The 12,722-nt window shown below is 39.3% G+C and overlaps 1 protein-coding gene across 3 annotated transcripts in view; it reads left to right on the forward strand.

The window, feature by feature from the left end:
• The window catches only part of LOC149281364 (activating signal cointegrator 1 complex subunit 1-like), a 116,288-nt gene that overhangs the window by 32,306 nt on the left and 71,260 nt on the right, over positions 1–12,722 (forward strand). For 2 of the 3 annotated variants that reach the window (XM_089499376.1, XM_089499375.1), the window contains exons 5-8: positions 2,293–2,429; positions 3,783–3,902; positions 5,781–5,905; positions 9,524–9,603. In XM_089499376.1, the coding sequence (XP_089355502.1) occupies positions 2,293–2,429; positions 3,783–3,902; positions 5,781–5,905; positions 9,524–9,603 (462 nt within the window). The remainder of the gene's footprint in view (positions 1–2,292; positions 2,430–3,782; positions 3,903–5,780; positions 5,906–9,523; positions 9,604–12,722) is intronic. The other variant, XM_089499377.1, reaches the window with a different exon arrangement.

The following is a 12,722-nucleotide window of genomic DNA, read 5'->3' on the forward strand; positions in this document are numbered from 1 at the left end:
TATTTAAGGGCAGGGGTATATTCAGGTCATCAGGATCAGCTGACATATTACTTGGTACAGGTTCTCACACTCAGAAGGGTGGGTTCTAGAGAATGCAAGGGATATAACATGTAATACTGTAGACAGAGCCATGGCAAGAAGGGTGAAACTGTGACAATAGTCACAATAAATGCATGTTATTGGTGCATCTTCTGTACCTGTAAAATATCATACTTAGTGAGAATATTCAGATGAAGCTGGATACCGGTGCATATTTTGCAGGATATGACCCACAGGTGAGTTAAACTGCTGGTGACATACTAATGGTATCAGATCAGGGCACAAATCCAAGTTTTTACAGTTCAATGTCAGGGCCTGGCAGCATCAAGAATGAATTGGAGATGCAAGCTTCAAATATTTCAGAAGTTATCCTGGACATTATTGTTTGACAATGTAGTAAACATGACTACAAGTCTGCAGCCTTCTGAAAAAAAACATGATGGATATTTTTCAGGATCTCCTTCGTTCAACCTTTTTTATCTACTCCTATCTGTATTGATCCATACAATAGCATATCAAATGTATTTAGCTCTTTGCCGTGAGGTGAACTTTCTTATATATTGTCAGCCCATATTCATGTGGTTTTTAGCCTGTACACATGAACAATGAGATACATTAGATAACAAAACAAACCAACCTATAAACATGTATACACTTTAGCAACCGATGCAAAAGTATCCCTATGGCCCCTGCCCCTGGGTGGGATAAAGAGGCCAATGTGAGAAGTGCCTATTTCCACAGCAACCAATGAAAGGGATACCTACAATGTCCATGCTATTAAAAGTTAAAAATCAAGAGCCTACTTTTTCCATTTTCTTCTAGTGGAGAAGGGTAAGAGATTGAAAAAGAGACTACAACCTGAATGCTTCCCACTCTTATATTACAAAACTTTACCTGATGTGCTCTTGCCACACATGGCCACATCTTTGAATTCTTTGAGGATCAGGAGGAGACTGGACACGCAGACCACAGCAGCTTATATAACCCTAACATGATTCCCCCTTCCATATGTAAAAGTGAATAGCCCTCTGTCTGATTCAGATATGATAAGAAATGGTACCAGAAGGGCTACCTACTCCCCATCATGTTTATTCTGTTCCTGGAGCCCTTTTTAAGGTCAATTAGGATGAATCCTGATAAACATGTGCTCTGTGTGGCTGAGGATGATTTCAAAGTTGCAGTATATGCAGATGACCTTTTGTTCATCGCAATGCAGCAATTGGTATTACTTCTGGTTATCCTCTGGGAGCGTGAAGAATTTGGAGCCCTCTTGAATTCAGAAATTCTGAACATTAACACTGTGGAGTAACTTATTAAGTTAGCAACTGCCTTTCAGATAGTGTTGGGGCTATCTTAAATAGCATCCCAACCTTTTTAGATCCAATCTCCAGATATCTGAAAGTATGGTCCAGGTTGCATATTAGGTGGTTTTGAAAACTATACATTCCCCCTTTGTTGCCAATATTCATGTATTCTCTGTTCCAAATGTTAAGTTTAGTGTTGATATGGTGTTTTTATTTTATTTGTTCAAACCATTTGGTTACCTAGTTGATGTAACCAAAACAACAAAAACAGATGAAAAAAGCTGTGACCTATCAGATGTATTGTATACTATCAATTAGTAAATAAGCTCTTATGATTTTATATTGCTAGTTATCTAAGCCACAGGAGATTTACAATGTTAGATGATTCCACTGCCCTCCAGGAAGGACGCAGAGTAATGTTAATGTCTTCTGCTACCTTTATTAGTTTGGTTTGTTTGCTTTTTTGCTTTCATTTCAGTTATTGCATGAATTCCCTGTACATGATTATTGAGCTTTCAAACACCTGACATCCCATCAAGACCTCCTTATTCTATCTTTTGTCTGACCCGACCCATCTCTGTTTTGTCTTCAAATCGGGACTGTCCAGAGGATGCCAGAACCTTAGATTTGCAGAGATTAAGTACCATTAAGCCATACATTTACACAAACTGATAAATTATTGTTTATAAATGTGTCACAAAATATGTGGTAACTTTTTTTCCCTGACATAAAACAGCATAAAGTACTCTTTTAATGAACATGCGAGTCTGAGAATACATTTGACATCACATTCGCTCTAAAGTATTAACAGAAACATCAAGGTTCAGACCTTCACAACATCTTGCCTTATCGTAAACATGTCAAATGATCATACCATGTATCACCAACATTATGCAGGTTTTTTTGTAACTCTCAGTAATTCCATGCTAATGCTCTTACATTACAACAGGATTGTGGGATAGAAACCACCATATTTCAGAACCCAGCCAAACTTCATCTGACCATTGGAACCCTAGTTCTGCTAAATGAGAAAGAAGTCCAACAGGCATGTGACCTCCTTCACAGCTGCAAAGATGAATTCCTGGAGTAGGTGGAACCACTTATAAGAATGTAGTAGGGGACAAATGTACCCAGTCATGTACTAGTAATGGAATAAAATATATACCGTATTGGCCAGAATAGCCATGTTAAGGTCCCCCTTAATTCACAATGCACCTTGCTTATAGATATGTCACTCTACCCCCCTGATATGCCACCCTGCCCCCCAATTTGTCACTCTGCCCCCTAAATATGCCATTCTTCCCCCAGAAATGCCACTCTGCCCCCTGACTTACCAATGCATCCCCAGGCTTTCCTCTGTGCTCTAGACTCCCTGGTGTCTAGTGAGGGCAGCTCCACTGGGGCTTCCATGACGGAGCACCAGAAGGTCACGTCATGCCGGTGCGCCATCATATTAGCCTCGGCGGAAACTCTGGCAGCAGTGGAGGTTGTCTGCGCACATCGCAGAGATGTTCACCAGCTGCCAGGGAGGAGGATCCAGATCTCCTGCAGCGCTGCGGGGATCCTCCTCTGTGCCAGCCGGTGAACATCTGCGTGATGCGCGCAGACAACCTCTGCTACTACTGGCCGCTGGGGCGTCTATGGTGGGGCACCGGAAGGTCATGTCACGCTGGCGCTATGTTACAGAAGCCCTAGCGGAAGTGCCAACAGTAGAGGGGATTGTCTGCATCGTGCTAGAAAGGAGGATCCTGGTGCCCTGCCTCGTTGCGAGGGATCTGGATCCTAACCCTGCTACTTGTCCGCATCAGAGTTAAAGAAAAAAAAACACCTGCCCGGCGCCCGGAACTGCATGTCCCAGGTGTCGGGCGATACCAGCTGCGCATCCCTGCGCTAGACCCTGATTATAGACTGCGCCACGACTTTAAAGACTTCAAGTGGAGGAAAAAAGTGTGGCCTATAAACGGGCCAATACGGTAGTAAGCTCAGGCTCATAGATCCTCCAGGAAAATTGCATAGATGAAAATATGCAATATTAATTCTTACCCCTTTGCTATGCATTCGTATACTCATGTGTTCACTGTGTTCCTGTGTATTGCTGCATTGTGAGTTAGTTTGTTGAAGCTTTGCTGTGGCAAATTTTATTTTATTGTAAACCTATTGCATGCCTCAGTGAAACCACTGATGCTTAAGGGTATAGTAATCTTGTCACCGAAAATACCAATCTCATTGATATTACATATTGTAAATCTAGAATGCTAATGATTTGTCAGCTGCTTTTTAAAGACCTCTGTTAAGGCAGACATTTTCTCAGGCCCTTTTACATCTTGTGATTTTATCTGGTCTCGTCTAAGGTCACAATCATGTGGCCAGTCCTCTGTGTCTCAGACTGTGTTTCAGACTGTTGGTTGTAGCCCATCTAATCCTAGTATCTGGTTTCAGCAAAATTGCTGCTGGGAAGCCCATGCAGGGTAAAGTCGTGGGGATCGAGTACATGAACGATGATCCAGCAATGGTAGACATCTTGTATGCAAAAGTGCAAATGATGGACGGGTCAGAAAGGTAAGCTGTGAAAATAGCTAGTTACCTCAAATGTATTGAAAATGTACTGTTTCCTTTATGTGGAGGAGGTATAAAATGATTATTTCTTTTTAGTGGAACAAATTGGAAAGAGAAAGGGGCATAAAAGCAAAAAAAAGCCTCATATGCCTCCCTATAGCAGAATGTTAGTGTTATTGGCTAAAAGTAATACTGTTAATTAAAGATCAGTATTATTCAATATCATTTTAGAAGGAAGAAGGTCACAATAAGATGAGAAAATGGTCGGATTGTACTTACCAAGGCTTTAATTGAATACATTTGGCTTGATGCTGTTTATTTTGCATTTGGGATCAAGACTTGTTCTTCTAGAAATAAATATAACGGCCCACAATTACAAGGCACTTATGTCCCCATTCCTCACTGTAATGCTTCATTCTTATTTTCAGCAGCAGCACCGTATCCTAGTTAAACTAGTTTGTCTTAATTTCACAATTAAGGTTTATAATGTAATACAATGCAATTCCCACTTAATATGTCAGTGTTAATACTGCAATAATGTAATTACAATTTTTTTTCCTCTCTGACCCTTTAATCTATTTTAAAACCCTACTGATGCAAAACCAGCAGGATTATGGAAACATACACTAGCCTGTGCCTGTTGCAAAATGAGAGGAAAGTTGGAACAAGTAGTGTTATCCAAGAAAAATGTGTGCAATTTGAACATTTGTAAAATATAATGAAACAAATGCCACCAAAGGTACGTATTTTGCAAACGTCAGCAGCAGTGTGCACCACAAGGGAATTATTCACTAAAGGACAGAGGCAATCTGCATATCCCAGCTATTGCTACATTTGTCAGCCAGAAGCCTTGGAAAGGCTATGGGTAATGAGAGTTGAAGTCCCACAGCCCCTGGTTGACATCCTTCATTAGTAAACTAAATGCCGATATGTTTATTTTCCTTATGCTGTATCCCTTTTGTGGGGGAAAAATGCTATCTTTCACTTTCCATTAGTATTTACGGTCACGCACATCATTATTACACACGCCTTCAATGTAAGACGGTATGAAAACACTAATCAATTATGATTTAAAGTCATTTAGAAAAGCTGGAAGTAATGCCGGTACAGGCTGTGATTTTGTTATGGTTCAGGCCTCACATTTAAAGCACAGAGTCATTTGAATTAAATAGCTGCACTGCAGTTGGCGAGGTAAACATTGGTGTGTAGAGCCAAGCGCTTTCTCCGTTGAATTTGTTTTTCAAAACATGTTATCAGGATTAAATGAAATGCCAGGATTGGAAAATTGTTTCGTGAGGAATTAGTTATATTATTAATAATCCAGGTATTAATAACTGTTTTATGGATAAGGAACATCATTTTTTTTTTCTTTCTTTGGTACAGAATAGTAATATATAAATTCATATAAATTCATATAATGCATGGTTAGCTTCTGATTTAAAGTGACAGCAAAGTTTTATGACAGGTGCTTGCTTGTCCTAGATGTCCTACATCTCGGACCTTCCAGCATTTCAGATGTCCAAAAAAAGGATGTCTTTCTTTTGGGAGCGGTTGGTAGAAGGGCTAGTATTTGGAGCAATTTCAGGGGGTTATCTTGGCCCTGTTGATGGGTTTTTAGTAGTACTATTCACTATAATGAAACAAATATTTTTTTCTGTGGTACCCTGTAGACTCATACAATCCAAAAGTTCTGAGCTGCTGAAATATAGGGGATTAGAGTACAAAAGAGGAACAGAAGGATTTGGACCCCGATGATGGTGATCACCCACTGTGGTGGCTGTACTGCTTTAATTGAGCTATCTGGATTATTGTTTGCACTTTCATGTTCGTGGCAGAATGAGAAGACATTAAGAATCATTGTGTTTCTTGTCTCCTGTTCAGATTACAGCTCGTAGCCGACCGCCTTATGCAGAGATTTGTAAGATCTGGGTTAATGTTGAAAGAATGGGACAGAATAAAACTGCATGCCACTGTAATGAACACTTTGTTCCGGAAAGACCCTTTAGGCAAGTATTCTAGATCCCAATGTAAAGTACAATCTGAATTAATCCATATTATTTTCTTTCCTTACATTTCTTTATATGTCCCCATATGATCAAGTTTTTAATTGTATTCTATATTACTATGCAGTAATAAGTCTTCATGATAAAGTACTGTGTTTTCAGTAGAATTACAAAGGTCAACTTTAGCCTAATGTGGAAAAAGGTGGATGAACAAATGAAAGTTGACCTGTGAATTAAAAAATACTTTGAGGGTTATGTATAAAAAAAAGTCTCTCTTGGTGTACTTGCCAATGCACTTTTATCACCATAGTAACCAGTGGAGTGTTTCTGCTGATTGGACTATGCCATTGATCATTATGGTTATGTGATTGCTTATTTACATAAGCCCCCATTATGTTCATCATATAAGAGTCCATATTTATGATAATGTTTCATGAATATTATTGCAGTATTTAAATTAAAAAAAGATCAGTGTCTATTTCTGTTATGAATTGCTAGCTCTACAACACCTTGCTTATGATATATTTAAAAAATGGATTATGAGCAGAGCAGCTGCAATCTTGATTTAAAGGAATAGATGAGTGCCCCATATTATCCCTTCAATTGATAATGCATATTAAACTGGAAAGAAAATAACCTGTAGGAAGAAGAAAGTTCTAATAAGAATCTAAAAGTTATATTTAGACTTGGGGGCCGGCCAACTCTTCGTGTTCGTCTTCGTGGGGAAAAAATCTTCCTATTCCACTAATATGGAACCAATATTTGTGTACGTTTTTTTTTTTTTTTTTTAGAAGGCGTTAATACGGGGTAACGCGGTACGCAGCAGCTTTGGCACCAGGATTTTAACCCCTACGTGACAAAGGCTGATTTTACTTTTTGTACCCTTCGTGACAATGGCCGTTTTAACATTTCTGCGCTGCTCGTGTTTAGCTGTAATTTTCTTCTTTCCCGTTTACTGAACCCACACACATTAGATATTGTTTTTTTAAGGACAAGAAGGGCTTTCTTTAGATGACATTGTTTTGATTATATCATATTATTTACTATTATTAAAAGTATAAAATATGGTGAAAAATTTAGAAAAAAATGACTGTTTCTAACTTTTAGTTGAAAAATCTTTTACTCATCTATAAAAGGTAATGAAAAAACCTGCTTAATAGATTCTACTATTTGTCCTGAGTTTAGAAATACCCAATGTTTTTATGTTTTTTTGCTTTTTTCTACACATTATGGGGCAATAAGTACAGGTAGCGTTTTGCTATTTCAAAGCCATTTTTTCCAAATCTGGTAATTCTTCCCCCCATGTGCCATTTCGGGTATCTTTGAAGACGGCCAATGCAATTTACCCCATCAAGTCATATATTTTTGAAAACTAGACAACCCAGGGTATTCCAAATGCTAGTATTTTAACCCTTTCCAAGCACTAATTCTACCATCAGCCTTTGTCAAACTTTATGGTAGTAATTTTTTTTGCATTTGTTTCTTCACACACATTTTACTTCAGGTATGAATTAAAAGGTTCTGGTATATGTCACTATCATAAAACACCCCAATATGTGTTCAGCAACATCTCCTGAGTACAGCGATACCTCACATGAATTATTTTGTCTGGCTGTTTGGGGGCAAAAAGGCCACATTTGGGGCTTGCGCATTTTTCAATGTTGAACTTTGGCATTTGGGGATCCACGGCCCATACCCTATTTGGTACATCTTTGAGCCGGGCCATTTCAGTGTGCCCAACAAAACCATATATTTTTGAAAACTAGACACCCCAGGGTATTTTAAATGCTGGTATTTTAACTCTTTGCATGCACACATTTTACCACCAGAATTTTTTCAAAGTTTGCAGTAGTATTCTTTTGTGTGTATTTTTCCCCCACACACCTATGTTATGTATGAATTTACAGCTCCTGGTATATGCCGCTGTCACACGACACCCCAATATATGTTCAGCAACATCTCCTGAGTACAGTGATACCCCACATGCATCAAATCATACATTTTTTAAAAGTAGACACCCCAAGGGCATTTAATATGCCAGTATTTTAACTCTTTCCATGCAAGAATTGTTTTAAGCTAATGTGCTAATTTTAGGACTTGCTCACAAAAATATATTTTTTATATATATTTTTTATTTTTTTTTGCCTTTTTTCAACTTGAAGGTTCCCCTGATAGTGACATCAGTGGGAAATTATTTTTACATTTTACTGGTTTTTTTTACTATTTTTTTCTAATTATTATTAATTTTAATTTATTTTTTAATTTATTTTTACTAATCACACTGTGATTAGAAAGCTGGGCTCCATTGACTTGCATGGTTGAATGCAGTACCTGTATTCAACCTGCAAGTGGAGCCAGAGTTCTCTAGAGGGTCTGGAGACCATCTAGCGAACTTTTTCATCTTTATTGTTTTTTTTCCCGGGCTGTGACCGTTGATCGCCTCCTAAACACTTTTAAAACAGGAGTCCGCCGCTATACAGTGTATGGCGGATGTTGACGCCCCGGGGAGGGGCCAGACATGGCCCCTGGTGCCGATTGTGGCGTTGCTGAATGCCTCGAGGTCGAGGCATTACAGCAACGCCGTTTGGGTGCGGAAAGCGAACGTAGATCGCTTTCTGCACCCGTTTAAAGACATGCCGGTCCTGGCACGTCATTTGTCGTAAACGACTTGTTTTTCCGTGCCGTGCCAGAACCGGCAATTGTCATTAAGGGGTTAAAGGTCCATACGAGCAACTCTAGTGCAGCTGCTCTTCATTGGTTGATGTCAGACGAGCCCCCTGCTGGCGACCAATAGAGTCGCTCATACAGACTTTTAGAATCCTGGAGCCGAAACTCTTTAGGCCGAAACTAGGCCTGGGGAAACCACTGCTCTTCCGCGTCCAAGGCAGCTGCTTCATTGGTTGACGCCACAGGAGCTACCTGCCGGTGACCAACAGAGTTGCTTGTACGGACCTTTACCTCCTGACGGAAAAACTGCGCCTGGGGAGACCATTGGTCTCCCTGCTCCAGGAGTTAAAGGTCCGTACGAGCGACCAATAGAGAATAACTGAAAATTTAATAAGTATTTCAATAGTATAGCTTCCAACTCCTGAATAATTTCAGTTGTATTAAATTATTTGGAAGCATACAGTTAATTATGCTTTCTTTATAAGATAGATGATGTTTCGCTTGTGGTGGTAGAAAAAAAGTTCTGTCTAACATATTATGTTATGATACAGATGAAAATAAAGCACTGTTGTTTAGGAAAATTGCTGCATTGTTGCTATTGAAACAAGAAATACATATAACACTGTTAAATAATCACCCACATAATCACAATAAAAAGTCTGTTTTTATTGTTGGCTCTGTTTTTATCGGTTTGATGGTCTAACGGTTGGATTGTTTCTGAACAAAAATCCTTTTAGTGAGAAGCCCACTGGAGCTCGGGTAATTAACTGGTCTAAAATTCATGTGTAACTTTTGTTTTTCATTGTTTGTGTTTTTTCTCCTCCTTGTATGATATACCTTAATTCTAAGAGTGCCACTACCTGTACAAAATATTTTATGCCATTCATTACAGCCAACTTCTTGATTTAAATACAATTATATGTTTAGTTTTATGTTTTTTATACATTTTTACAGCTGAAGAGAGAAATAGCATACCCTCTGGAAAACCCAGCCAAAGAGAGAGGGAGTCATTTGATGCCAGAAACGTATTGAAGGTCAGTGAAGTACATTTAAACTCAAATGAATACATATGCTGAATAATTGTTCTGCCAGGATTCATTAGTGTCAACAAGTATAGTAAGAGATAAGGACAATCAGGTTACATCAGTACTTTTGAGATGTTTAGTGAGGGGCATGAAATTTCAAGGTTCCTTCCCATATCCATAGAGTTTCCAACTCAAATATTAATGGTGCTTTTATTATTTCTTCTGAAGGGTTAATCACATTTTTTGCTGTGGCAACATGACAATTATGCACTCGAAAAAAATATAAAATAAATAACAAGACAAAAATTTAGATTATTAAAGAAACATTTCTGGTTTGACATTTTGTAGTACTAGGACTGTTGTTTCTTATGCTGAATTTCACCATAAAGCGTTAAATTCAGCTTAGGTGGAAGAGCACCTCATACATCCTCATTTTACATTGGTTCTGAATATGTTGGTACTATATACAGCAATAAATAATATGTACATGTACAGTTTCAATGGCTCTATGAATCAATTTTATTGGTAATGAAGTTAATGGTCATTAGCAATACTGTAAACAGGAGAGTTAGATGAAAAAGTGTATCAGTTTCATCTAGCTTTCCTTTTTACAGTAGTTTTTTTTTCTGGAACAGTGGACAGTTTGGCTCTGTTGAATAACTTTGAGATTTACAAATTGCACATACGCACATTAAATCAATAGTTTACATTTTATGAAAAGTCATATTTTAAATGAAAAAGTCAATATGGCATTTGATGTTTCAAATAATCATTACACTGAGAGTTTTCAAGATCAAACCCTCCGTTTCCGAAGTTAGTTTTATATAACATAGCATACAGAATAATGTATGCTTGTGTTGTATGTATGTATGCCATATTGTTTAGAATGTTCAATATTTTCAAAATCTGGGGAATTAGTGATATATTCACGGTGTGTTCTCTTTGTAGAACTCTGCTAGACTCAGAATATTTTATTTCATAATCAGATATGTTAACAATATTTGGTAGGAACTAAGCATATCCTATGCAGAGGCATTTGGCTGGAAAACTGTAGTAACACTGGGTGTGTTTTTATATCACAGAGCGAGGATAGCGTATGCTTTGGGAATTCTGTTTTTTAGGGAGTACCCGAGGTTAAAAATTGTCTACATCAAACAAGGAAAATGGGAATGAAAATTAAACTAACATATGGTAAAAATGCCAAAAAACATGGTACATAGGGTACTAAAAAACCTTGGTACAGAAAGGGTTAAGACAGCTGCATACTTATCATGTAAATTCTTTGTAGTTATGTTACAATCTACAAGACAAATATACTGGTTCCTTATAGCGCAGGGGTGTCCAAGTTTTTCCTGCGGTGGGCCACTTCATTAGAAATGTGTAAGGAACTGGGTCCATGCTGATGACTGAAAGGACCCAGCGCACCCAAAAAAGGAGTTTAGGAGTTATTGCGCAGTAGCGGAGTTGGACAGGGCCTGATGCAGGGCGATCGCACTCTCCAGGGGGTCGAGCACCTAGGGTTGTACAGCCACATAACAGCGCCCTGACATATCAGCGGATGTTATCCAGTTTAAAAAAAGTAGTAACCTGCAAGCACCCTGGAGCAGGTATGAGACATAACATAACATAGAAATGGGCAGGATGCTGCAGGCTGGGAGCATGGAAGCTAAGCAAAGGATATAGCAGAAACATAGCAAGCAATGGGGACAGAGAGAGCAAGGGACAGGGAGAGCAAGGAGGACATAGCAAGGAACAGAGAGACCAAGCAAGAAACATAACCAGACAAGACATACATAATACAGGGCACAACAGGGAACGAGACAGGACACCGCGCTGCCGGGGGATACAAGACAGGACACCCCGCTGCCGGGGGATACAAGACAGGAGACCCCGCTGTCGGGGGATACAAGACAGGACACCCCGCTGCCGGGGGATACAAGACAGGACTGACACACATAAATACAGGAACTAGCCTAGGACTGTTGGATAACTATTGGAGATTCCGTCACATCTTATGGCCATAGTATGCTTAGCCCACCACTACGCCAAAGTACTCCAATCATGGTGGGTCCTAACGCTAATCCCTACTGACAGTGATACGAAACAAACTAAACATGAAACCCAAACACACAGCAATGAGAGACATACCTGTAGACTGCAGACTGAGACAAACAGAACACACAGGTGGGGTACACCTTATATCCATGCTATCACACATACTCATTCATATACTCATTCATTCACAGATTAATTCCCTCAATCATGCGTACAACCCCACCCTCTTACCTGCACTGCAGATCTCTCACATGCATACTTATGCAGGGGCTGCTGCTTCCCATTGTGTAACTCAGGTGGGTTCCGCCTTCCCTGTGTGGTACAAAAGACACTGCTGTGCGAGCAACCCACAGAAAAGCAGCAGGGCCCTTGCGATTCTGCGATCCCGGTTGCCCTGTCTGTGGATGTTACGCGCGCCGCACCTCAAGGTCCGGCGGGCCGCACCTCAAGGTCCGACGGGCCGCATGTTGGATGCCCCTGTTATAGTGCCTTGTGTTAAACAAAATGTATCAGTTTTAATTGCACAGGTAGATACACTGCTAAAATCTATACATATTTACAGTTGTGTGAAAAAGAATTCTATGATTTTACATATCAGGACATAAAAACAACCATCTGTTCCTTAGCAGGTCTAAAAATAGGTAAATACAACCTTAGATGAACAACAACACATGACTTTTTACACCGTGTCATGATTTATTCAACAAAAGTAAAGCGAAAATTAAGAAGCCATGTGTAAAAAACTAAGTACACCTTATGATTCAACAGCTTTTAGAACGACGTTTAGCAGCAATAACTTGAAGTAATTGTTTTCTTTATGATTTATCAGACTCTCTCATTGTTGTGGAGGAATTGTGGCCACCGTTCTTTACAACAATACTACAGTTTATTGTGGTTTGCAGGCATTTGTTTTTTGCATAGCTCTCTTAAGGTCCCTCCACTCTGGACTTTGACTGGGCCATAGAAACACCTTGATTCTTTTTCAGCCATTCTGTTGTAGATATGCTGGCATGCTGGGGATCGTTGTCGTGTTGCTTGACCCAAATTCGCTCAAGCTCTAGCTGTCGGACCAA

Source organism: Sceloporus occidentalis, unplaced genomic scaffold (genome assembly GCF_023333645.1).
Source record: "Sceloporus occidentalis isolate IW3139 unplaced genomic scaffold, rSceOcc1.0.p SCAF_134, whole genome shotgun sequence".
In the NCBI taxonomy this organism is placed as follows: Eukaryota; Metazoa; Chordata; class Lepidosauria; order Squamata; family Phrynosomatidae; genus Sceloporus; species Sceloporus occidentalis.